This window comes from Neolamprologus multifasciatus, chromosome 20, assembly GCF_963576455.1.
Source record: "Neolamprologus multifasciatus chromosome 20, fNeoMul1.2, whole genome shotgun sequence".
NCBI lineage: Eukaryota > Metazoa > Chordata > Actinopteri > Cichliformes > Cichlidae > Neolamprologus > Neolamprologus multifasciatus.
This window is the reverse complement of record NC_140458.1, coordinates 5,323,743-5,351,730: the sequence shown is the minus strand read 5'-3', so window position 1 is coordinate 5,351,730 and position 27,988 is coordinate 5,323,743. Positions and strand designations below refer to the sequence as shown.

Genomic DNA, 27,988 nt, shown 5'->3' with positions numbered 1-27,988 from the left:
AAAAATCTGTACAGCACCAACAAACGTCAAAGTTCATCTGAAAGTCAACAAACGTCTCGTATAAATAACTTGGGACTAAATAAGACTTCATCTGAAGCTAAACACAGTCAGTCAGGTTGTCCACAGATGCACCTTTGACGCGAATGTCATGAGTCAAACTCGGGCTGCCGCTGGATCAGGATGGTCGTGTCGTTCCCTCTCCTGGTGCTCGGATCGAGCCAGGACACCCCCAGAGCGATCAGACATAACCACACCTGCAGCACATAAACACACACACACACAGGCCAAAAAAAAAAAGGTTTACAGAATGAATTTGTTCAAGTTATGCATCACTTGAGAAAGCATTCAGACCCGCCGGAGAGCCTTCAGGACATGTCTAAGACTGTCCTTGAGTGGACTAGCCAAAGACCAGATTTAAACCTCACAGAACATCTGCGGAGATGAAGACGGCAGTCCAGAGATGCTTTCCCATCCAGCCTTGAAAAGTTCAAGAGGATCTGCTGGAAAGAAAACTGCCCAAATCCAGGTGTCCAAATCCTGCAGACACTCTCGCAAAAAGATTTAAAGCTGCAGCTGCTTCTGGCTAATCAGTGCTGTTTATGTACTGCTCAGTGGAGCGGAGACTTTCTAACATTTAAAAAAATAAAATATTTTAATTTTGTTTATTATAGGCTTTAAAACTTGAAACAAAAGAAGTGTTAATAAAGTGAAGGGACCTGAATACTTCTCAAAGTAGCTGCATAACTTTAAATTAGAGAATGGATTGCAAAAGGAGCAAAATTACCCAAACATACAAGAGCGATATACACCGACAACTTAGTCAGACAATCACTTTTTAATGGTCTAAAAAGCTTAGGATGATATAGTAGATATTATTTAGCAAACTGACATCTTAAAATCATTTTTTGTGTTAAAAAACAGCGAACACTGATGCCCATGAGGCTAGAGCGGTAAATTTGTGGCATTTCCGCCCCAAACTCCAAATCTCGTCAGCTGAAATCCTTGCATCCACCTGGTCATGCTGTAGCTCTGGCCTGTATCTGCACATCACTTTACAACACACCTCCACTCCAATTCTTCGATTTGACTTTCCTGACTTAAACAACCTCAAATCTGTTGTCACTGATCTTGCTCTGTTCTGTGCTGCTATCCCCGCCGTGTATGCAAGAGGTCCCATAACAAATGTGACAATATTTGGCATTTTTGTGCAATTTATTGACACAAAAATTAAAAATACGACACAGTGTTACAGGGTTAAGATGTGGTGATTGATTTATAGTGTTCATTTATACAAGAGGACAATACTAATTAAAGGTTATCGTAGCTGCCTTTGAGTGTTTCTTTTCCTGTTAAAAGGGAGTTTTTCCTTCCCACTGTCGCCAAAGTGCTTGCTCATAGGGGGTCATATGATTGTTGGGTTTTTCTCTGTATCTATGAAGCGCCTTGAGGCGACTTTTGTTGTGATTTGGCGCTATATAAATAAAATTGAATTGAATTGAATTGAATATATTTTGTACAGTTGCTGATGGAAAAAAGTGAAAGATGGACCCAAAGAGCAATTCTCATGTATCTCGCTCATGATCAACATTTTGATTGGCTGATTAGTTAACCAATTTAAACATGCCAGTGTAATAACAATGCTTAACTGCAGAAATTGCATTGTGCCTTTATATGCGTGTCATCGATGGGCTCTGGCATGTAAAAAGTAAAAGGTCCATTAAACCCACAGCCACACCTCCTCACTGACGTAAAAGTTTTGGCCCCTTTTTTGTTCAGAGTTGCTCCAAAATCACCCTGAAGCTGGAATTCCTTTTTAATAATTTTAGGCTAAGTTGGGAGCTCAGAGATAATTCTCTGAAGATTTGTGAAATCTTCAGAGAATTTGACTTTGACTATTAAATGCCCAAGAAGTTAATGTTCACTCAGTAAAACAAAGTTAAACCCTGCCAAGAACAGCTCCCATACAACCTGCTGTTACCTACCAAGTATCCCACAAACACCAGGTATGCTATGGACAGGAAAGCCGACAGCACGTACAGCCACACGCTGCCCAGCATGCTCACGTAGACTACGACGAAGTACATGTTGATGGCGCACACGATCAAGATCACCACTCCGCCTCCTATCTTAAATACCCTGCAGAAAGATAAGAACGGGTGAAGTTTAAAGGCAGGCCCGCTCCAATAAAAGTTCAGATGATGTGTTAACACTAAAAAGGCACATAAACAACATATGAGCTGATGAAAATAATAGATGTTATGGATTTTTGAAAAACCGATGCCCCAGTTGGGGGGAGGAAAAAAAAAGTCGGGACAATGGTAAGGTTTTACTCTTGTTTCATCTCAGTTTGGAAACTAAGGAGACTTTCTGCTTTATATTTGAAAGCAAAATATTTTATGGTATAAAATTTCAGCTGCTCAGCACTTCCTTTGTCATATTTGTTATGTCCTCGTGCTTGGCATGTCTGGAACTGTGCAGAACATGGTTTGGCAAAGACTTGCTAAAGTCTGCAGGGCAGCTTATGTTGCTCCAAAACCCACGCACATCATTAAGCACTAATGGTGCTTTTAAAGATATGCAAATTTTCCATGCACAGATACCAACTTTGACACAGGCGTTTCTTGATGGCGTTTAGATCTGTCTTTTTGCCTGCATGGTGGATATTTAACTTCATATTTGTGGATGCACCACTGAGGGTTTCCCAAGTGTTCCTGAGCCCATGCAGAGATTTTAACTGCAGCATCGCAGCTCTTTTAAACTTTTCCCTTATATACAGAGATTTTTCTGAGATGATGAATTCCTCTATTTCTTTTCAATTTGATGTTGAAGAAAATTATTTCCAAATTATTAAACAAATTGCCCTTGTAATCTCTCACAGTGTTGAACCCCTTCTCATTTTTGCTCCTAAAGTCCTCCTCTCTGGGGTACTCTCTGTGTAATTTTATACTTGTGTTACTAATTAACTGCATTTGCTCTCAGATGATGCATCACGGGTTTTTTTACTCATTTTTTCCAGTCTTTTGTTGCTCCCATTTAAGGGTGTTGCTGGTATCAAATTCAAAAGAAGCTTTTATTTTAAAAAACAAACAAAAAAACCCACAATTTTTCAGTGTCATCACTTTGAATTTTTAATATCAGCAATAAATGATTTGTATTTTGCTTTGTTTAAAGAACAGGGTTCTAATAAAAACAAGCAGGTTTGATTTGATTTACTTACAGTCCATTGGCAAACTCGTTCATGAGAGATGGCAAACTGGTAAACGTGAGGATGGGAATGAGGGCGAATGGCAGCTGGGAGAAAAGAAGAAGATGATGTGTTACACTAAATGATCACACCAACTGTTAACCTCTTCGTCCACTGGGAGGTGCAGAGGGAAGTCGTTTGGCACATCTGGAGTGATTTTGTATTTTTTTTTCTTTTTAGCTACCTCCGTGTCTGCTTGTACTTGTAGTAAAGTTTAGGTAGAAACTCAGGTAATGAAATGAGGAAGTTCAAATCTATTCTGATACTTATTTAGCTGCTTTCCTGTTTTTGTGGGCACTTGAAAGCGTTGGAGTTCATTGGCAGATGTTTTCTTTTGTTTGTCCCTCTGTGTTGTCTGGCAGGCTCCTTGTTGGCAGAGCTAATCAATGAAACTGGCAGCATTTAAGTCTCAGTCTTTGCACTCTGTCCATTCACATAGCACCGTGTTATTTACTTGGTTGGCTTTGGCCTGGTTATTTTAGGCTTTACACTACACATTACCATACACCAAACACCGGAGCATGTGAAAAAACAAACACATCTCAAATGTATTGTGTTGAAGTGATATCTACTGAAGATGAATTAGAGCTGGTCTTTGATGTAATACCAGTCTGTATCACAAGATGGTGCTGCAAATGAATGTAATCTTGATGTACTTTTTAAATAATTGTGTATTTTGAGATTTTATGAAGATCTTCTTATTTATTTATTTCTGCTGCAGAGGCTGACAGAGATATACAACTAAATTTAGAATTATATCAATTAACTCAACCGCGTTCATGTCTTTGGACTGTGCGAGGACGCAGTAATACCTGGAGAAAGCAAGTAAACTCCACACAGTGAGGCCGCTTCCAAGGAGACAGTTATGTTAGCTTTAGGAAAGGAACTTGTGGTTTTAAGCAGGTGTGGTTTACACGGGAGTGACTCTCCTACAACGCTTCGCATGCACAGGAGGAACAATGAGGTGGAGGTGTCCTTTATAGCTGGCTTTATATGAGTGACTTCAAAGAGGAATGAGGCATCTTAAAAACATTTCCTGCTAAACTGCTGCCCCCTGGTGGTGAAAGGTTTACATAAATTCTGGAGATATTACTAGTTATCAACTATTTGTTAGTTAACAACAAATAACTAACTAAAGCTGTATTAATCATACTGAATGTCAAATACTACATACACTAAGTATTACTGTTAAAAAAAATTTAAACCCTACTTATTTAAAAGGTTTTTCATTATTTTGTGCAATGTAGAGAAAAACTGAAGATTTTAGTGGTCTTAAATGGCTCAACTGGATTTATTTAACTTTACACAGTATCATTACATTCTTAAACAGCTTCATGAGGTTGTAAATGTTTTTGGTTAAAAACAAATAAACCGTTTTTTAAGCAATGCTTAAAAAAAATCTATTTTCTCTTGTTAAGTTTGGAAGTTTGAGCACTGGAAATCAATAATTCAGACTACAGCTCACATCAGAGCACTGATGATTCCTTTATGATAGAAATACTGCAAAGAAACCAAGACTTCAGAAGACCAAGAAGAAGAAAAAAACTTGGAGGAACAAATATTGGACATCTGGATGAATCCAGATGTGAGCTCTGTGTCTTTGTGAGGCACAGTCAAGGTGAACGGATGTTATCTGCATGTGTGGTTCCCACTGTGAAGCTTGAGACACGGTTGGTGATTTATTGAGAATTCAAGGCAACACTCGAACAGCATGGCTACCACAACATCCCACAGCGACGCGCCATCCCATGTGGTTCATGCTCAGTGGGGCCATAATTTGTTTTTCCAGCAGCACCGTAAGAGCTGCTTGACCAAGAAATAGAGTGATGGAGTGAGCTGACCTCTGCAGCCATCTGACCAAAACGCAGCTGAGAGAGTTTGTTTGACAGCCAACAAATATTTCCATATCAATAACTATGGCACGGTTTTGATGTGTTCAGTGTTGATGTCTCTAAGGAATAAGTGTCCAAACTTATTATTTCAAAGGGATGTGGTGTTCCTTTGATTCAAGGTGCTTGTAAAGTTGAGGGAAACGGAGGAGTAAATGAAACTCCCCCAAAAAGGATTGATCCTACATTTCCCAGAATGCAGCTCGTGTTTTTCCATAAAAACCTCCATACCCACTGCCTTTATAATCCACAACACCACTCTGTAACTCTGGTTTTTAGCTAACACCTCACCCTGAGAAAAAACCCTGAGGAAGTCTTCAGGTTTTTGTTCCTCGCGTTATGAAAACGTCCCCGCAAAGCAATTAGTAGACATGTTATTACAGATCAAACGAGACATGATGAAGGTATTTATACACAATGTCGTACGATGTACGCACAAGCAAACATTTTCCCTTCCTAGTTATGGAAAGAGTGAAAATGCTTCTTTACACCTGTTTGCAGGACACCTGCTGTTATAATGATAGACTATAATGATGCATAGCTGCAGTGTTTGTAGCTGCTGCAGTCAACACCTTCAACAAACCTCATGTATAAATGAATCTGCAGTGATGCACAGTGATTTCAATTGAAGAGGCTTAATGCCTTTTAGCTCTTTTATGTTCATTTATCAGTTTTAAGATGTAGTTCTACACATGACCAATCCCACTATGCAGACAGTGGTACAGCTGCATTTGTCCCCTGTAATTTTTGTCTTGCTTAGCTCATCTGAGCATGCATCTCCCCTAATGCACGCTCACTCATCCAGGTAAGGAAATCCCAGAAAGCCGATCCATCTGGATGGAGCAATTTCAGTGGGAGTGATAAAATGTTTCTCCCACTGAAAACGTCCAGATGATATATTGCTGTTTTTAAGCAATAAAGATTAATGATCATTATTTATATTTAACTGTTGTCACACACTGAGCAGCACAAACCACGATGAGTAAACCTGACTTATAATGGCGATTAACACCTGCAACGTTTTCACTGCTGTTTTTGAATTTATCAGTGAGAGAATAACGATGACCGCCTCAGTATAAGGAATAATAATCATAGCATCAATATAATATATAAGGACTCACAAATGCCAGAAAATTCCCAGAGGAAGATTGATGAAACTGTACACTTCTTTGTAGAAAGAAGTGCAAACACTAGAGGGACAAATACTGCACACTGCATAAGACACTTACAAATGTGGATTGCACAACACTGGACATTATATTCTTCATTTCCATTTAATACTTGTACAGCTGCTGTTATTGTGTATATATATATTTATATTTCTTCATACATTCTTATATATTTCTATACTGTGTATTGTGTATTTTGTTGTACAGTTATTTTATTTTCAACTTTATATATTTTATCTTATTCTTTCCCAGTTAAATTTACCCTTCATTCTAATTTGTGTTGTACAGTTATCTCATTTTTAACTTAAATTTTTATATTTTATTTTATTTTATTCCTTCCTAGTTAAATTTACCCTTTTTAATTTTCATATTTATTTCCTATCTTATTCATAGCCTTTTCTTTTTTTCTTTAGGTCACGAGCAGTTGTGTGAGCATTTCACTGCATATCGTACTGTGTATGACTGTGTATGTGACAAATAAAATTTGAATTTGAAATATGTTTGCCCCTGAAAAAAGAGTGACCACAAAAAAGAGCAGAAACCCACGAGGAAAAAAAAAAACCTCCGCTTTTTATTTTTTTCTGCTGGCACTGCATTTGAACGTTCGGGACAGGCACTGTGATTAACACGTATGCACCACACTAGAGAAGCATACATGTGGGCAATGACACTGGGCCCTTACATAAGTTACATCCTAGGCTCTACAAAGATTCTCCACAGAGGCATAAACTGTTTCAGACAGGTTTTTTGTCTTGGATCAGTATGACGTATCTGGGAGCAAATATCCCAAACATGGTCATCTCAGGAATACAGAAACTCGTCCATCTACCGCTCAAACCTTTTGTTTGTGTGGTGCAGCCAATCAGAAGGAAGTCAGCTTAAAGGGAGAGAGGCTTAAGCTGCTTAAAGCTACTGTAGTAGCCTCTGGGGATAATTATACAGAGCTGAAATAGAACAGAACGGGTTCCTTTAAAGAAAATAAAGTAGTTATTATGTATCAAAGTAATATCCACATGACGCCTGGACCTAAGGTTTGCCTGCTTTCCTTGGGGACTGTGAATCAGTGCATATTAAGTATGCAGGAACATTAATTACATACAAATTAAGTAAAAAAGCAACTCTTTGCAACTCATTCGTGCTGTGTATTCAATATTTCAGAAGCAACTGGACCCGTCTGGCAGCATTTTATTCAGTACAGACAATAAATTCTTTCATACTGCAGGATTACATCTGAAGCAACTGGGTCAACGCTGTTTCTTTTTTCCAACGAGGCATTCTTATTGCCGCTTAGGCAGTCTTATCTTATCATTTAACGATAAGAGTACAGCCTGTTTTGATTTTACCAACCTAGAACTTGATCCAAAACCCGAAAACCAGTCCCTTGCTTGTGCATTTAAGTTATGTTAATGACCTTAATGCACTTAATAAGAACAGCACTACAAAGATAAATAAGCCTAAAAGAAAAGTGGTGCTGTTGGCGGATGGTTGAATGAAGCTGAACTGCTTTTAACCTCTGTCTGACCTGCATGCTCTGCAGCACGTTCAGGAAGTCATTCATGCCCGTCAGGTGCTGCACGTCCTGGAAGATGGCCACGAGCAGGGTGGGCGTGATGGCAAGCGTGCGGGTCAGCAACACCCGAGCGAAACGTGACCAGCGCAAGTTTAAGAAGCCCTGAGGGAAGGAGAACAAATCAGTCGGTGACATTTACAAGAAAACGGGGCTTGTTTACAAAAGATTTAGTGAAGCAAACCGACTGCAGCTGTACGCGATTATAAGTAAATAAGTAAATTACACGCAGGAGCTTGTGAACAGGCCAAATAAAGGGCTCAAGTAAAGAAAGAATGGGAGGACATATCTGCGTTAAAGGGAAAGAGTTAGCGCTGACATTTCCACTGTTTGAGCTTTGCATGTGGTTTTTGTTCACATCTGGTTCTTCCTTTCTCACTGACCTCCATGACAAACTGGCCGGAGTATGTTCCAGTCATGGTGGAGCTCTGACCAGCTGCAAGGATCCCCACGGCCCATATGTAGAGAGCAGCTGGGCCAAAGAAACAGCCGAGCACCACTCCCTGTTACAGACACGCAAACACAGATGACAGTGGATAAAAAACAGAAAACACGCTCTGCAAAACCAGCGCAGGCCCACTTTGCTGCCACTAAAACCAGAGAGGGCGTTAAGAATAAATGCATGTTAATGTCATTGTCACCGTTTCCTGCAGGGCTTGAATCCAGATGATCTCAGAAATATTATATAAAACACAATCCTGTCATTATGTGCTGCAAATTTGACCTGTTTGTGTGCTTTTAAGTTTTACTGAATAAACTACACGAAGGCTACAAACACCTCGAGTTCTGTTCGCAAGCAGGGGCGTCAAACACACCACTTTTTTTTAAATTGTGAAAAAACAACAACAATTTCTGTGAATTCACGGATAACTTCTGCTTTTAATTACAGCGTAGGAATCCTTTATTCCCTACAGTGTAGCCCAATGAGCTGTACTGATGGGTGTCTTTGATTTATTACAGCAATATTTCATTTCACAGTGTGGAAAACGACATAATATATGGCAATAGAATGTGATGGACCGACCTTAGCTGGATAATCAGCAAATAAAACGAGTGATTGGTTGGATAGATAATCTGTTGTAGCAACACATGCATGAGTGAGCCTTTAAATTTAAAAATAAGAAACGACCCCGAGCTTTTCTATTTGTTTTCTGGGCCGTAGCTGGAGATCAGTGATGATCCCCAGCAAGCGCTCTGAGTCAATTTGACACAGAAGCTGATGAAAGCTCTTTGTGCAATTTAAAGCTCTGTGGTGAAATCACACATGCATATGCAAGTATAAGTATGCTCAGACCAAACGTGTCCACACAGTTTCAGAAAAAAGCCACAAATATTTTCCCTTAAGTTCGTTCACTCCTTTTCTTGTAATTCCACTACATACGGTCACTTCATTAGATACAGTTCAACTGCTTATTAAGGCAAAGCTCTAACGAGTTAATTAAATGTTAGCAGACCAATACATTCAGGAACGGTAAAGACAACTTGCTGCTAAACATGTTGTGATATAAATAATTAACAACCATCTCTAGTGTTTACAGAAAGTAGCCTGAAAAAGAGAAAAATATCTAGGAAGCAGCTGTTCTCGGGGGGAAAATCCTTGCTAAAGCACCTGAAGTTACAACCAAAGCATGCAGAAGAGCATCTCTGAATGCAAAAGACCACACCAGTGCCAATCCTGTCTGCTAAGAGCAGGCAACAGGCTCCAATACACAGAGGCTCAGCAAAACTGGGCAATAAGAGAAAAGTGTTCTTTATTTCTGCTGCAACATTCGGATGGCAGATGTCAATCGAATAGATGCGGTTAAACGGACGATTTGCATCAACTGTGTAACACCATCATGTCAATATGGGCCAAAATCGTAAAGTGCGTTCCCAGCAGCTTTTTTAATTGATGCCAGCTCTGAAGGAAAAAACAAAGTTCTCATTTTGTGTGGATCAAAGCTTGCAGACACGTGTTTGCCTCTAAATGTGTCGCCTGGTCTGAATTTGCATCAATTCACATCTTTGCACAGACTTCTTTTTTAACTGTTGTTCATCACTGATCTCAGCGGGAGTTTGAAGAAGCATGAAAAATAGCATTTCAGAGATGCACATGGAGATGACCTTAAAAATCTTTAAATTAGGTCAAGTTTTGGTATACAGTGGTCCTTCGCTATAACGTGGTTCACCTTTCGTGGTCTCGCTGTTTTGCAGATCTTTTTTGTGCAATTTTGCATGCTTTTTTTTTTTAAAAACAGCACATTGTGTTCTGTATTCTGATTGGCTGTAGACCAGGGGTGAGCAATTCCAGGCCTCGAGGGCCGGTGTCCTGCAGGTTTTAGATCTCACCTTGGATCAACACACCTGAATCACATGATTAGTTCGTTACCAGGCCTCCGGAGAACTTCAAGACATGTTGAGGAGCTAATTTAGCCATTTAAATCAGCTGTGTTGGTTCAAGGACACATCTAAAACCTGCAGGGACACCGGCCCTCGAGGCCTGGAGTTGCCCACCCCTGCTGTAGACCATTTCCTTCTGGATTAATAAATTATTTCTGATTCTTAATGTCATTCAATCTTGTGCCGTGTCTCCTGTACAGTACAGAACGCGCTCACCTTGTCAAATTTACCTAAATCTTCGATCGCTACCAATGTGACTCTGAAGTGAGGTACTGTATGTTTGTAAGTTTTCTCCAACAAACAAAAATTTCGATGAAATGTTTTGCACCATCAAAGGCAACCGCGGGTGACTTGTTTCATTCTATAATACTGGACTTATTTTTCTACGAAGGTTTGAACTTTTAGAGTGTTTAAACCAGAGAAAAGTGTGGAAATGTTCGAGCCTGTCGGAGAAAAGTGTATAAAGTGTGTAGTGAGGGGCTTTACAGCCTTAAAACATCTATAATAATTGTAAAAAAAAAAAATCAGGTTAGCCACTTCGCGGTTATTTTTAGAACGTAACTACCGCTATAAACGAGGGACCACTGTAGTTTGAGTCTTATTACTTCCTGTAAATCTGGTGACATCACAAATGCACACCAAAAGGTCCATTTAAAAAAAAGGGAGCTATAACTAAACTATTTTTGCACATTTGAAATAATAATAATAATAATAACAACAACAAAAAAACATTTTGATAATTCCCTTTCAAATTAAAATAAATATTTCGCTGACCACTCATTTTTCCTGCCATGGATGGAGCCCCATCCGTCACAAGTATACAGACACGCTTCATATCCAGACCATTTTCCTCAAAGAGAGCTTAAATCTTCTCAAACATTATTTCGCCAGCTGTGTGCCCCTCTAACGGTAGTAAGCTGAGCAATTTCCCATCCAAAAAAACAGACATATATGCACAACTGTGCACACAACTGTGTTCACAGACAGAACTGATAATGCACAACTGTGCATTATCAGTTCTGTCTGTGATCTCCTGCTATAGACATTACATCAGTTTTCTTCAGGTCATCTAACAGCATTTCAAACTCGTCTGACGCCAGAACTTCAACTCTACGAATATTTGAACTGTCCTACAGGGGTATGTTTTTAATAGCAGATGTTTATCTGTAAACATATTTGTTTTGTTATACATTTAAATGGTCACAGACTTTTCTTATCATGTTTTTCACTAAAAAGCATAAAAGCTTACCCCTTTGTAGATGTCCACCTTGAAAGTTTCATTATTCAGAGGGAACAGGTCTAAATGTGGACTGCCTGTTTGATTACAGACATTGAACTGAAAAAAGAAAACGGGGGGAGGGAGGAAAGCAAAACAGACTGCTGAATTTCCATCTCGACTCTGAACTTTTATTAGATCATAAAGCAGCTGCAGAGATACTTACCACCTCTTCATTTGTGCGCTGATAGAAAGCCTCGGCAAAGACGGCCACCACAAACACATTGATGAGGAAAGAGACAAACAGCGCGACGGTCGACTCGATGAAGAAGTATTTGTTGGCCTCTTTTACCTCTTTTTTGTTGGACCGATCCACTTCTCGAGACTGAGAGAGAAGATTTAGAAACTCACTGATGATGCAAGTTTCACACAGCTGATTAAGCAGGGATTTCATTACTGTCTGACCTTGACGAGAGCAGAGTGGAGGTAAATGTTGTGAGGCATGATGACGGCGCCCACGATGCCGACGGCCTGAGTCAGCTGGACGGGTCCGCAGCCCTCGCAGTGCGGCACAAACATCCCCTTCAGCAGCTGGCCTTGGTCTGGACCCACTGTTACATACTGAAAAGGAAGCAAAGAGTGATTTCAAAAGCAAAACATTTAGAAGATGTAAATTAGGACGAACCTGAAGACACCAGAGTTCAGAGCGAGTGTTGGGTGGCAGATGTCAAGCTTGGTACAAACATTCATGTGATGTTTAGAGGAAAAATCTTAACACGGTGATCAAAAGATTTCAATGCGACATTTGTGGTTTTCAGTGAAGTCTTAACAACCTGAAGCTCATGTGTTGTGGTCCCAGTTTTTTTTTTTTTTTTATTTATACAACTTTGGTTCCTCTTTTGTTGAGTTTCCCACATTCTTCCTTTCCTAGTATTCCCAGTGTTTCCCTGTCTTTCCGTTCCTCTGTCTTGTCTACGGGATTACTGCCTTTCTCTTGTATTTCCTGGAGCCTGTCATCTTGTCGAGGTGTCAGGGATGTTGTGACATTTGACCAAAACAATATTTCCCACTATGACTACTGATTATGCCAAAAAAATCATAATCATGATCAGTTTGATAAATATCTCTATTTTCTTGTTTTAATAATCGATGGAAGCTGAAAGTCCATCCATCAATTCCTCTTCTGCCACTTGGTAGAGAAGCCTGGACCTCCTCCAGCTCATCCAGGGGATCAGTGAGGCATTCCCAGCCAGCTGAGAGACATAATTGCTCTCACGTGTCCTGAGCCTTTCCCTCCTACCTCCTACTGGAAGGACGTGTGGAAGACCTCAGCTGGCTCCTTTCGATGTTGGCAGCAGTGGCTCTACTCTCAGCCTCCACCACCCTTTGGAGAAAGCTCATTTCCACCATTTGTACCATCTCATTCTCTCAGTCACTACCCAGAGCTTGTAATCAGAAGTGAGGGTAGATTTAAAGTCACGAGTGTGATTGCACAGGGGCAAGAACATTTCTGAACACATATTATTGAATGAGGTCTATTGTCTTGATATTCTTAAAAAAAATATCCGGTTGAGATTCAGACATCATTTCGGATCCAGGGACTTCCAGGTAGTATTAAAAATATTTTGCTTACTTTTGACCTGCTGATTGAGAGACCCCCCCCCCCCCCCCCCCCAAACTCATTTCCAGATAATCGTGTGTAAGTGTTTATACCTCATATCCAAATGTGATCCCCATGATTGTAATGAGGAAACCAAAAAAGGCTTCCAGCTTTCTCAGACCTGCAGAGAAAGAAAATAAGCGGCGTGCTTCGTTTATTGCTGACATGCCAACGTACAGTTTGAAAGTGATTAATCCAACCTACCGTACTTGTCCAAGAAGAGGAAGACAAACGTGTCAGTGATGGTGATGAGGACACCCCCCCATAAGGGGATCCTGTGGATAAACACAAACAACGGAAAAGATCATCGCCAAGGAAGTAATCGACTCATTTTACGGCAATCATCACACTGCGACTGAGTCCCAGTGGCCGTTAAACTGATGCTTAGTCTGTTTACACCACCTGCCAGAGGAGAGGAGGTTGAACGCGATGGCGCAGCCGATGACCTCCTGCATGTCTGAGCCGATGATCGCCAGCTCCACCATCACCCACAGGATGATACGAGGCACCTATCAGAGTCAGTGTTTACAAAGGTCTGAGCTGACGTAGAATTCAGTTGGCGACACATCGGGCATGTGAGGAAACCTTTTATTGTTGGAGATTTTTACTCTGTGGCACAACTACTGCTTCTTACAGTGTTTGGGAATTCAGCTGTCTTATCAGCTTGTCCGTCACCTGTAAAGCACTAAACAGCATGAATGGTGCCGTATTTACTGGACTTTTATTGAATTAGTATCCAGCAATCTCCTGACAATAAAAGTCAGGACATTTCGCCCTCTGCTGCTTCAGTTGGTCATTGCCGTCACGCTGCTCACGCGGATAAATGAAGGCCTACTTTTATGTCTGAGCTCTTCTCTGCAAAAATGTGAGCGAGGTGTGAGGAACTGAGAATGCACAATGAGAATTATTGGTTTAAGGCATGTCGACGTGGAGGTGCAACAATCATACACAGTCACACCACAATTCAAGGACTTTGATGTAGGACAGAAGCCTTCTCGGTCCGCTCTTCTCCCGTCCCATGTGGGACAGGTTGCGCCTTAAACCTTTTCAAGAACATATAAAGTGAATTTACGATGACAGAAGGTGTTCATGCATTCCTGCTTGAGGACACAGCCTTAATATACCTTTGACTTATAGGCACAAATTAATTTTCCGGGACTTCTTATCAGCTTTTGATTATTCGATAAATCAATTAATAAACCAAGCCGGCAGTCAAAGCATTTGCATTTTCAACTGTGTCGCTAGTCCTGTAAATGTAACAGGGTCATAAATCACATTGTTATAATTACACAAAATGTGTCCTAAACCCCCAAACTGTTCCTTTTATACCTGACTTTTAGGACCTCCAAGCCTGTAGTTATGTTCATTATCAGTTAGAGCCCCTCCTCATTCTTTTCTTCTTCTTCTTTGGTGCAACCCTATAAATACAGTGTACCCCTTTTGCCTCTCCCCTTTTCTACAATTCCCCTGTGGGAGAGGTTGGTATAATTTCTTTCCCAACACTGTAAAACACACATATAATTCATATTTAGCCACCCTGATATTTCTGATTGCGATTTTAGTTCAATTATTGTCATTATTAAGCCTGTTTTTTGTTAGATGTTACAAGTGTGTAGTATGTATGTATCATAAATGGGTTTTAGGTGCCATAAATGCTAGCATGGATATATACTTCTTGCTAGCTTGGAAGTTGTGGTGGGTTGAGCTAACCCTCTTCCCCACTGTTTGTATTTGGTCGTAGGAGCTGGAGCGGGCAAATTATTTACTTGGAGGTCTTTCTTTCTTTTACCTTTTTTATCAGGTATGTCGGATTTCATGTTGTTGTTTTTGTTTTATCTTATGTCAAATATGTTACGTGTAAATCCATACTTTATGTTTAATGTAAAAATAAATGCCAGCCCTTTTCTACAATTCCCCTGTGGGAGAGGAGCTGGAGTGGGCAAATTATTTACTTGGAGGCCTTTCTTTCTTTTACCTTTTTTGATCAGACACAACGCAGGATCACACCGGTTACATAAACTCAGAAAAGTTAACAGATTCAAAGATAAGAAGTCAATTCATTCATGCAGCTCTGCATACGTTTCCCTACTGAAGCTTAAACAATGTTTCCAACAGTGGGCAGCGTAGCCTGAGAGGACAGAAAGAGAGCAAACAGAGGCACATTTGTAACAGTTATTTTCTCTCTTCATGTTTTACAGATGCAAATATTTCTTATAAGCTGGATTTAAAAATATATCCACATGAATAATTCATGCTGTCACTGTTTTGTAAGTGTCACCGGCTCACGCTGGTTTGATTTAATGTTTTGAGACGCATAATCCAAGGATTACAGCTACTGTAACAGCAGTGCCTGTAATGCAAGGAGGCAGTTTCAGTAAACTAAGACTGCTTCTGCTCACAGCCTCTCAGTCAGACTTCATCCTGCTCGTGTTTTAGAACGGTGATGAGAACAGAGAGCGCAGAAGCAACGACAACAACAACGGAAAATAGAACAATAACGGCAAACGTATCTCACAGTGTGGTACTGGCGGTTGCAGACTTCAGCCAGGTGCATCCCGGTGACCACGCCCAGCCGAGCCGCCAGCCTCTGCAGCAGCAGGCCGACGATGGTGGCACCCAGCAGCACCCAGAGCAGCTGAAAGGACGAGGGCAGAGAGCCGAACAGTTAATCAGAGCCCATGAGCTGATAGGTAACATGATTGTGAAGCTGCCCTAAGATCTGAAAAGAAACTGAAGCCAGGAAGTGGTTTAAGACACCACCAGTAAATAATGAAATCTCTGTATGTCGTTCTGTCTGTTATTTGCCCTTCGATCAGCTTGAAACCCAGCGAGTTGTTGCTCGAGTTCGTGTAGTTTGAGGTTGTTTGAATGAGTGGATCTTTTGTCTAAGGCTGTTTTCACAGCTGCCGTGTTTCATCAGTTTAAATCAAACTGGTTTGTTTGTGCAGATGTGAACACAACAATCGCACACCAAAACAACCGTACTGAGATCGCCTCGGGTCTTGGTACGGTTCCACACGAACTTCAGAACGGTTTGTGTATCCTGTGAACGATGCGACCTTGATCTGAACCAACTACCATGGGTATGTTGCAAGCTCTTGTATCCAGAGATGCAGCAAAGTAGACGTGCAAGTAGGGCTGTGCGATATGACCAAAATCTCATATCCCGATATAAGAATTCTATCGTCCGATAACAATATAAATCACAAAAATGTAACATTTTCTGTAAATTCTGTGAATCTCGGGCAGCTCGACTTGCGGGAAGTGTTTCCAGCTGCGCGTCCTTTACCCAGAGTCGAGTGTTTTAACCGATGCATGAAACTATACATTTTTAGACATAAGTTGTAATGTTTTCTTTGTATTTATTACACGGCGTGCTGCGGGGAAAAGCCTGTTCTAATGTTTGAGTCTAAGGTTTATTTTTTAGCACCTGGCGGCTCTTTTTTTACTTCTCATCCGTAAATAATCTGCTCTTTCACGTGATTCAGTTTATTTTGAAAAGTCTCAACAGGATCTTGAGCTTTATTGTGAAAGGTTTATGTGGAACATAAACAAGCGGACACGCGAAAGTGTTACCGTCGTTGTTGCTAACGACAACGCATAAAAACAGGCCCTTGTCGTCCGTAGTGTGGTTATAAGAGAAAGAGAGAACTTTAAGAAATTACTACCATCAAAACAATGAAAAAATATTGCCGTAAACAGTTTATTTTGCGACACCACGAAACAAACGATAGTGTAAAATGAAACGATAGACTTTTTATATCGTCATCCGATATATATCGTTATATCGAACAGCCCTACGTGCAAGGATCTGTACGGGCTAGCAGCTAGCTGTGAAACAAACATAAATTCTCCGTGTGCCCCGATAGTCCAGAACACAGCACCTGCTTCCTGTATTTACTTTTGTTGTTCTTGCCCCAGACACATCTGGCCGATAAGCAGACCGAATATTCTTATGTGGTTTGTTCGTGACTCATTTCGGTTCACTTGGAGTTCGTTTGGATTTTTCTCTGTGTGAAAACGAACTAAACCACAAGGAAAAGCAACAAGTTTACAAACTCATCGACTGATTCAGACCAGAGTAAACGAACTATAGGTGTGAACATGCTCTGAAAAGTTCTGCACGCCCTGCACACAGACACACATAAAACCACGTTTGTTTTGGCTTTGTGACAGCACTGACATTAATTTATTGCCAAGACTCTGTTTTTAACTATTATGCTTACCCAACTCTATCTGTAAAACTAAACCTCATACCTTTCCTTCTCCTACCTTTAGTATCCTATTTTCAGCATTTCCGCTTTATTTTTGTTTTATTGTGTGTTTTATATTTTATTGAGCCATTTTACACTTTTATTATATTTTATTGAGCCATTTTACGGTGCTCAAAAAAAACGCTCCATCATCACAGTTCAGCACCAAGTCGGTTAAACTTCAGTTAGGAAGCATAAACTGATTCAGTGGTTTATGTTCCTGACTGCACAAACTAATAGCCCTGAAGTGTAACTGACTTTGTGTTACACCGATGATCAAGGACCCACTTAATTTTTGGAGCGATGCAGCTTATATAAATTTATTTTAGATTATAGTCAACTGTATTTTACTTGAAAGTAATTCTATTTTTTGGCACTACTGTCTGTTATTGAGCTATTTTTATATGTTGTTACTGGTTGTGTCAATGTTTTATCTGCTGTTATCAACCTTTGGGATAAATAAAGTACGTCTAAGCCCAGCTTGACTTCTTTATCTTATCTTAAGTTGTGGCCCTCTGACAGAAACATATTTGCACATATAAAAAACTGGAACCTTTGCATTTTATGAAGCGCCTCTGCTTTTCAGTCAGTGTGAGCGCGTTTTTTGTGAAAAGAGACTGTTGTTTTGCGGCCACATTAACCTGACATGAACTTTCACGAGTCCCGTACCCCTGTTTTACCATCTGCTTCTACTTCCCCTGTTGCGACATACTTCTTTCTTTGGTGGAAAACCTAAAAACGATAAAGGAAATGCAGTTTTATTCTTATGTCTCGCACTCCCTCTGCCTCCCCCATGACGGAGATGATGCTTTACTCTTCATCTATATTCTTATTTCATTTTAGAACTCTGAATATAATCTGTTTATGTTTTTCTTTCTTTTTTTTCTGTCAAACAAACATATTTTGATCGTTTTATCTGAATTAAATCAATTAACACTTCTTCTCAGCACATGTGTTCAATGTTTGTTTGAAAAGACTGCTGCTGCTGGTTTATAAAGCATAGAACGGTTTATAAGCCAGCATGTTTTACATGTCTGATCTGCTGCGTATTGACCCCTCAGGTCTCCTAGTACAGGTCTGCTTTCTGTCCTCAGAGATAAAACTAAACATAGAAGCAGCAGCTTTCAGGCTTTTTGCTCCACATGTCTGGAACAAACTCACATAGACCAGGAGTAACTCTGTGTTCTGGTAAACTAAGACTAAAGACTTTTTGTTTGCCACTGCCTTTTATTAAAACCAATTAATTCTTGAACCAATTTCTTTTACACAGTCTTATGTTGCATTTACAAGTTTTATTCAAAGCTTTTTTTTGTTATTTTATGAGAAGCAATGTGAATTTTATTGTTGTTGAAAAGTGTTAAACACATTAACTTTGTCTTAATTAACGATAATTAATCCTCACATTACTGAGCCGCTACGAGACTTCTGAGCACTGCTTTTCTGTGACTGCGCTGCAGCCTTGTCGCTGTGATTGTCTGAGGCTCAAAACCTTGAAAAGCCTTGCATACCCCTGGACTGACGGTCAGGATTAAGGCTTAGGGCCCGGTCACTCTTACACCAGTCTCAGTAAACATTCACTCAGTTTAAATGATGCGACTCCCAAGTTCAGGAATGTTTCCACCTGTTTAAGGGCAAAGGACACCTTTGTTAAACTTTGACCAGCAGTGCTATGGGACTGGTGAATTTCAAAGTCGGACTTGTCTTTCAAGAAATATTGCTGAAATGCAAAAGAACAAACAACACATGATGATTTAGGTAAAGTCTTTGTCTGTTCTGCACATTTACCAGCAGCAATGCTCCATAATCTGAGTCTGAGCGCTAAATGAGCTTGCTAACACTCTTGAAAGGAAGTTCAACATAGACAGTCATTCTTTGAGTTAGCTTGGAAAGACAAAGACAGTGTCACTGTGCACACTCACAGAAAAGTGGAAACACGGCACGTCATTAAAGTCTTCTTCTGCACAAAATGTTGTCATTGAGTGCTACCTATTTCATTGCTGCCTACACCAGAAGAAGAGATAGAAATGTATAAATAATATGAGAGGTTAAACATGCTACTGGCGCTGCAAATAAATCTGCAACTAATATTGTGAATACTCAAGCTTTCACTGCAGTGCTGCTGTTTATTTCTAACACGACAGCTGCAGAGTTAGAAACTTTAAATTTGACTTGGCCCAAAGCGCGATGATGGAGAAAACCATCGGATGAGTGTGGAGTGAATTTCATTGACTAAATCAGCTTGGTGATAAACAGCCTACAAACACAGTGATTCTTTTTTAATCTAATGCATGTTGGCGCTGGTCTAACTTTGTGAGGTACTTCTCAACAGATTAAACATTAAAAAGATATTTAGAGAAAAGAATTAGTGAACATGTGGCACTTCCAGACAATTTTAAACCGAAATCCGAACGTAACCTGCTCTGGACCAGTTGATGTGTTCAGCATAGGTTACCATGGTGACATAGCCAGGTTTAAAAAAAAGCAAACCATGTGACCCATCAGTCTGTATTTGCAGTGCACTCACTCAGACCTGTTACCCACTGAAAACATTTGGAGGACAGTAAAAGACTAAACAATAAACAAGGCCAGAAACTGTTGAGCAAATCAAATTTTACCTCAAGCAAGAACAGGAAGATATTTTTTATTTCAAAATGATAGAAACTCATGCTTTCAATAACACTAACAGAGTGTGAAGAAGAGGTGAAGCAGCCCCTGTCTCAACTTTATTGAAGTTTGCTGCTGGCAAAAAAATTAAAATGAGCAGATATTTTAAAACAAAAGGTTCCCACTGTAAATATTAGATATGTTTAACTTTGTTTTTTAACTAAGGCTGCATTTCTTTTTAATTTTAGTACCCAAGTAATCAACGTTTTTTGAATTTGGTGCCTTTCTTGGTCGTGTGTTGTTATAACTTAGATATTTGGGGACATTAAACTGCTGCTTGTACAAAATAATTTGTGAAGTATAGTTGAAAAATAGTTAATTATCAAATAATTACCATAATTGCTAATAAAAATGACCTCAGTTTAACTTTCTCTGACATAAGCTAACTCTTAATCAACCAAAACACATGATCTCAGTTACCTTGAAGCCAGCTTTGGCACCTGACTGCAGGTCAGACTCGATGTTACCTGGATCCAGGTAGGCTATGCTCATCAGAAACCCCGGGCCGGTGAAGGCCCAGAGCTTACGGAGACTTATGCACCTCTGTGGCAGGGGGAAACAAAAGTTGCACCACTAATAACATCAAATCTTGATTTAACACAGGTTTGCATATGTAATCCAGGGTTGATTTACCTCGCTGTCCTCCTCAGGGACAGGGACTTTCTCATCCAGGTAACTGCTGGAAACAGGCTCATCATTGTGATTCTGGAGGAAGACCGAGGGTGTGGAGTGTACTCTGTGAGTGTATGTGGTCTGGATCACCCCTTTCTCTTCAACCACGTCATCCGCTGAAATTTAACACCAACATAATGACAAAAGCATCATAAGAAAGTAGAAAAGTGAACTTTACACAGGTCAACAACACACAAACAGCATGTTAGGCGGGCAGACGGGTAGGAAAACAACTGATATATACATAAAAATGCGAAGCTATAATAACATAATGTGTTCCATGTAGGGCTGTGCGATATGACCAAAATCTCATATCCCGATATAAGAATTCTATCGTCCCGATAACGATATAAATCACAAAAATTTAACATTTTCTGTAAATTCTGTGAATCTCGGGCAGCTCGACATGCGTGAAGTGTTTCCAGCTGCGGGTCCTTTACCCGGAGTCGAGTGTTTTAACTCAACCTTTTTTGCGCCACGGACGGGTTTATGCTCGACAATATTTTCACGGACCGGCCTTTAAGGTGTCACGGATAAATACAACAAAATAAAACTAGTACCAGTACCGAAAAAAAGAAGATTTATTCATAACACATGTGAAAAGACCCAGGAAAACCGAGTTAACGATAAAAACGATAACAAAATAACCCTGAAAACCGATAAAAACCCTGAAAACCAGACATTTCACACCTGAGCCTCAACTCTCGCGGCCTGGTACCAAACGACTCACGGACCGGTACCGGTCCAAGGCCCGGGGGTTGGGGGCCGCTGCTTTAATCGATGCATGAAACTATACATTTTTAGACATAAGTTGTTTTCTTTGTATTTATTACACGGCGTGCTGCGGGGAAAAGCCTGTTCTAACGTTTGAGTCTAAGGTTTATTTTTTAGCACCTGGCGGCTCTTTCTTACTTCTCATCCGTAAATAATCTGCTCTTTCACGTGATTCAGTTTATTTTGAAAAGTCTCAACAGGATCTTGAGCTTTATTGTGAAAGGTTTATGTGGAACATAAACAAGCGACACGCGAAGGTGTTACCGTCATTGTTGCTAACGACAACGCATAAAAACAGGCACTTGTCCGTCTGTAGTGTGGTTATAAGAGAAAGAGAGAACTTTAACAAATGAATACCATCAGAACGATGAAAAAATATTGCCGTAAACAGTTTATTTTGCGACACCACGAAACAAACGATAGCGTAAAATGAAACGATAGATGTTTTTATATCGTCATCCGATATATATCGTTATATCGAACAGCCCTAGTTCCATGTTTATCTTTTAGCTTGTTGAGAATGCAGTTTTGTTTTAAACTTTCATATAAACCAAAGTTTAACTGCTGTCACGTTCAGTCAGATGAACTGTGTGTTTTGTCTCCTTTCTTTTATTCTGTTTCCTCTGCGTTTTCTGTAAATCCTATCCTTTAAACAGATAAAGTCTATCGTCCATCCAAACATCTATTAACTATAACCATGTGTCTGCTGAGATTACAGGGCCCCAAACACATAACTGAAGATACAATAAAAAATACTCTGCTTTAAACAGTAATTTCACACTCAGCAAACACTTATTTAAAATCCTTTAAAAACATGACTTTACGAGCTGGAAAGTCAACATTAGAGTCTTTAGTTTAGGCTCAGGTCTACGTTTCCACTGTCCGCGTGCAGATCTCCACACAGCTCATCCTAAACAGCGAAAACTTGTTGAAGAATATTTTATTAGACAACATCAAGTTATGGTTAAAAGGTTTTAAGGTCAACGAAAAGACAAAGAATAAATTACGTGTGTCTAAATCTGCTTGGAAAGTGCCGATTATTCTCCTCCACACTTCTCCAAACTTTAAGGACGGGCATCTCTTGCTCAGAGGCGTCAGAGTTACAGTGCATCGCTGTGTTGACTTAGCAGGTGGAAACAGTAGGTTTAGAGGCTTAAAAAAATAAGCTCATCATGCAACACTCCATGAGACAATGCTTCACATGTAGAGAGAACGCAATGGTGTAAAGAAGTTTTTAATATTAAAAAAATATGGCTAACTGACTGTCTTTTCTAAATGTCTGGTCTTGGTTGAAAATCCAACTTTAACTGATGTTGGACACGTCACCGTCTGCTGGATATCCATCCTAGGCTTTCTAGTTGTTTAATAACATCCTTTCATCAATTAAGCAATAAAAATGATAAAACTTGTGATAAAATAATCCGTTCTGACATTTACTTCTTAATCTGCTGCCTTTTTTTTGTAGAACTATTTTCAACTTTCTAGCAAAATGACTTTCCGCCTTTTCACTTTTCAGCCAGAACACGTGATGGGTTATGCCTCCTCCCTGCTCCTCCTGTTTTTTGAAGCCTTCAGGGCTCCAGGTCATGTGAAGGCTTTTGTTTACAGCAGGTTTCTCCTGTTTTAGTCTCTTAATCTGAGCCAGCAATGTCTCTGCTATCAGGAACATGAGCGGCATCAGTCTTATCTGAGCAGACGAGCTGCAATTATGGCTGAGCACGAACACTTTAAGTTAGAACACAACATTCAGAACTTGTTCTTCTTCATATCAAGAACATTGTGTAAAGTTAAAGTGTCTTAATGCTTCTAAAACACATTAACCCAGTTCAAGTTGCCCGTTGGACCAGGAGTGCCTTCCAAGACCAGCCATGACATAAATCCTGCTCACAGCTTTGCAGCTTAAAGTAAAATTTTGTTTGAGCTCAGAAAAGCTTTCGGCAGAAGATCCTGAGTTTTCTGCCTGAATCCTTGTGCACAGTGAAGCTCAAACATCCAAGAGAAAAGTTATAAAATCATTATCATTAATTTAAAATAAATAAAAGAAGAACAAAAACTCAAATATTCAGCAAAGAGCTGATCAATTTTGAGCTTATAATTCATAAGAACTTGTCATTACTTCAAGAGAGGTTTTTTTGGGGCTTTTTCCAATGTGACAAACATCATAACAGCATAGACTGAGACTATTTCACATCCTATAACAGCAGCGAGTGCAACATTAGCGATCCCCATGAGTTGACCAGCATCAGCCTAATCCTCGGCAGGAAACTGCCAGGAAAAAAATCAACAACATGCTGACATTTATCATTGTAAATATTTATATTGAATGATATTTAGAAATCTATCCTGATGGCATTTTAAGCAATACTGTCCAGCCCAAAATAAGCAACAACCAATATATGTTTATGAGTGGAAATGCCCTTTGAGAAGTGCAGCGTTTCACGGCTGAGGAACTTCTCTGAGTCAAGCAGAAGAAACACTCAGATTCAGGTTTTTCTCTCTTTACCTTCAATCAGCAGGTGACCAACAATCAGCGCTCAGGAGCTCTTGATCACATCGCAACGTCTTCTTTATTGTTTTATACTTTTTAAAGACTTCCAATCCAGCAATTTTCTCAAAATGTTCTTGCCCAGGGCACACCAAAGGGCAAGCCAAAATTTCAAGGCACACCTTTACAAAAACAAATAAAAAACGTACGTCTGCTGATATATCCTCGGTTCACGGCCTTCTTCTTCTTTTAACATGGAGATCATGGGTGAAAAACTGCCCCAGGGCCAGAACTGGTCCATAGACCATCATATGTGATTTAAGTCTACTTCAACTGTGGACGCTCCACTTGAGTTTGCAAACAAACTTTTAGTTATAAACTGTAACAAATTTTCTCCAATTGTAAAGAAAACAGAAGTTTTCAACTTTTTCCTTACAAAAAATCTTGTTTTTAAAACAAGGACCTTTATTCTCTACTATGTCTAGCATATATCTAGCATAATTCAGCACTGTTTTAATTCACGTCTTTAAAGTGCGCACACCTCTGCGCTGACAGATCTAGCCTGACATCTGACAAGTGTCCCCACTCAACCGCTGTACGTCTTGCCTTCATGGCCTCACGAGACTCTGAGCAGGCCAGGTGTCTCTCAGAACACACATTTGGTTTGCAGTTTGTCTGTTTAGCCTGGGATCGTGCTAACTTTAACCAGCTTTTCCAGGCGGGTGACACACTTGAGCTTAAGGCTGTTGACATCCCCCAAGTCCACCTCTCTTCTTTAGGTGGACGGTCGTCTGCGCCGGTGTTTAGTTGCGGTCTGTGCCACAGGAAAAAAGTGATCATATTTCCTTCCTGCTGTCAGTCGGGGTTGTTGATTTGGTACAGTCTCATAATTCCCACCATCTGGGAGCAGCGCGAAGGACTGGGGGCTGAGTGTGTACAAAGTATCGAAGATAAAGTTCAAAAACGGGTAAAAAGCTCATCTGAAGGCGCCTTAAACATGTATTCTTTTGTCCAGCAGGGTGCAAAAAGCCTTTAAGTTGTATACATGCTTGTGGGGAAAACAGGCCTCAGTAAATACTTTACTGGTGACTTTATGTGTTCAGGAAGGAGGATAAACCTGTCGGGCTGTCAGTCACAGTCAGGTCCACCCCGCCCTTGCTTGTTACGCCTTTTTTCAAAATATGACAGACGGCAAACATGTTAAGCTCCATGCTTCATAACAGGAACCACTAACCACTGTCACAGTGGCTATGTCCATCTTTATATACAGTCTATGGGAATCACTGGTCTAATACAGGCATCCATCCCTTTTTCCTAAGCTTATTCAGGAGTGTTTGAGAATCCCAGATCTCATACGGAAGAGGGAAGGTATATCTAGGAGAGGTTTCCACAGCACAAAGAGACAACCATCATTTACACCTACGTCCAATTTAGAATCAGGTAACCTAAGATGCATGTCTTTGGAAGATGCATCACCATAACCCTGGTCAGCTGTGAAATGAGTCTCCAAAAGGAGACAGAAATACTGCAAGCTAGTAATTTAATGGTGTCCATATTTTAATTGAAAAAAGATGCAAAATAAAAAAAATCAGAGGACTCAAATTAATTCTCTTGTACACAAATTTGTTGAGAAATCTATTTGGAGGCAAGCTGTTAATGCCTGGAAAGGGAAAGCAAAGTTTGAGTCTTGGTTGAACAGAGATGAATTAATAATACGATAAAAGGCAACAGTTTGTTCTGCTTTTAGGGGAAAAGAGGAGCTGATGTTTCACTTCCCCCGACACGGAGCAGATTTGTGTTTTGTTGTCACGACACTGTAATGGCTTCCTGTAGCGCCAAGTCTGGCTGAAAGGTTTCATGTATTTCATAAAAATGTAATGAGTCCTTAAAAAAACGCTGTGTACAGGATAAACATCCTCACCTTGTCCTTCAGCTTGCTCTGGCTCCTGGTCTGTGGGAATACTGGGAGGTAGCGAGGTAATGTGGATCTGCTCAGGAGCGGGGTTTCTGCCTGGAAGCGAACAGGTAATTATACTGGGATTAAAGTGATTTATGTAATCAGAGTACATACACAGAATCAAATCCTTCACACACAGAAAACTATGAGAAACTATGTACAAATGTGTAGCCGGGCCTCCACTCAGAAAATTGTACTGAGTAGTCAGTATAAGCTTTTAGTGATATAAGTTTATTGATGATAGAATACTGCATGATGACCTTTTCCTTGTTTAGAACTGATTGTTCTTTATGAAACGTGTTCTGATATTTGTATCTGAATCTTTCTACAGCGATAGTAAGAAGTTGAACAAGCAGTTCTGACCTTGCACACACACACACACACACACACACACAAACACACACAATCACATACGCACATGCTCATGTCACTGAACAAATGTATTCATTTCTCTTGTATAAATAAAGAACGCAGACGGCGACAGAGCACAAGTCCGTGAGTGTCTCTTACGTGTAGCTGTCACTTGTCCTCGCGAGTAAAGACAACTGCAGTGTTTGTGTTTTCTAACTCAGGTGTCTCAGCTGAAGAATTGCGGGGTGATTTTAAGAAATCCCCAGTCATAAGATAAAAACTGAGTTTGTACAATTCTAATGAGCTTGAAAGTCGATATTTGGTGTGAGCAGTCTTCGGGGTTAGTTCTCCAGGCTTCTTGAAGGACTTTCGAAGCTCTACTTTGGATGTTGGCTCATTTTTTCTTCTGTCTTCTGTCCAGATGTCCCTATAATGCTTCTATAATGTCGGGGTCCAGGCTCTGGGGAGGCCAATCCATGACTGATAGACTTCCACTGTATACTTTTCTGTGCAGGTATGACTTTACTGCACTGACTGTGTGTTTGGGATCACTGTCATGCTGAAAAATGAAGCTTCTCTCAATCAGACACTTTCCAGTCTTACAGGCTAACAGATGCAGACACCCACCGTGTACCTCTAATAAAAGCTGGAGCCCCCCCAAAAATAATGTTACATTGTTTTTGTTGCTCATTCAGCTCAATAGTTACAGTTTCTATTCATAACAGCATGCTTTTTAAATGATTAAGCATTTTATTTGAAATCACATCAGAAAAGAAGCCTGTAATCACACATTTATAAGTATCAGTATTTTCTGTTACAGCGCTCATCACACATTTCAATTCAATTAAACTTCCACAGATGGAGAATTACTTTTATTATAGAGTCATTTAGAATTTTATAATATAACACACGGGTTACTTTACTGATTTAACTGCAGCTCGCATCAATACTGTAAATTTAATGAGGGCAGTTAAGGGGGTATAATTTCCTGCCCTGCTCGTTACAACAACTTCCTGTGATAGTGTAACTTTATACAACAGGAAACGATAAACCCAATAAACACGACAAGGTTAATATGAACTCTGTGACACAATAAATCTGTGCTATAATATCCTGTAATGTGTGTCTGTGTAGATCTCCAGGCATCATCACCTGTGCTGCACGAGGAAACAATCCAAAAGGAAAACTCACCTGAGCGCAGGAAGGAAAACATGTTTCTTCTTTGTGTCTTTAACACTTTGAAATCTTCTCATCGGACGAAACCAGAACTAAACTTCTGAACTCCAAGCCGCTCAACGTGTCCTCGCTTCCTTCTTGGATCCAGTGGAATTTACGCGGAGCAGGAATATCCGGCAGGTTGGACATCCTCCCCCCGACTGAAGGTGTTGACTTATCGTGCAGGTAAAGAGGAGGAGGAGGAGGAGGAAGGGGAATCTCCCTGAGGACAAAGTGACACATATAACCTTAAACTTTGATAAATGATCCCGTCCTGTTGCCACTTTCTACCACGTGACCAGGTTTGCCCGACCAACCTGAGCTGAACAGCAGGAAATGAGATCTTGTGCAGGAGATTTCAAAATAAAGCGAACGACCTGGTTAATATTTTAATGAAACATTAATTTTCACACTCGTCCGGGTGGGAGTGAAGCTGAAATCCACGCGTCAGCTTCTTTTTCTTCTTTTTTTCTTTTTTGTGCTGGCTTCAATT

The 27,988-nt window shown here is 40.1% G+C and overlaps 1 protein-coding gene and 1 long non-coding RNA gene across 2 annotated transcripts; one reads left to right on the top strand and one right to left on the bottom strand.

The window, feature by feature from the left end:
* Window positions 1-5: 5 nt before the first annotated feature.
* Window positions 6-27,834, bottom strand: LOC146494195 (natural resistance-associated macrophage protein 2-like). Its single transcript, XM_085144603.1, has 16 exons — window positions 27,472-27,834; window positions 25,894-25,983; window positions 20,675-20,829; window positions 20,462-20,584; window positions 15,640-15,759; window positions 13,527-13,633; window positions 13,329-13,399; window positions 13,178-13,245; window positions 11,930-12,085; window positions 11,691-11,849; window positions 11,498-11,584; window positions 8,253-8,372; window positions 7,825-7,974; window positions 3,218-3,291; window positions 1,983-2,136; window positions 6-254 (listed from the first exon to the last, which is right to left on the bottom strand). The coding sequence occupies exons 1-16, from the start codon at window positions 27,491-27,493 to the stop codon at window positions 147-149; spliced, it is 1,764 nt and encodes a 587-aa protein (XP_085000729.1). The 5' UTR covers window positions 27,494-27,834; the 3' UTR covers window positions 6-146.
* LOC146494196 (uncharacterized) lies at window positions 14,002-16,327 on the top strand. The gene is made up of 2 exons (XR_014871390.1): window positions 14,002-14,602; window positions 15,052-16,327. It is a non-coding gene; the product is annotated as an uncharacterized LOC146494196 (long non-coding RNA).
* Window positions 27,835-27,988: the final 154 nt, after the last annotated feature.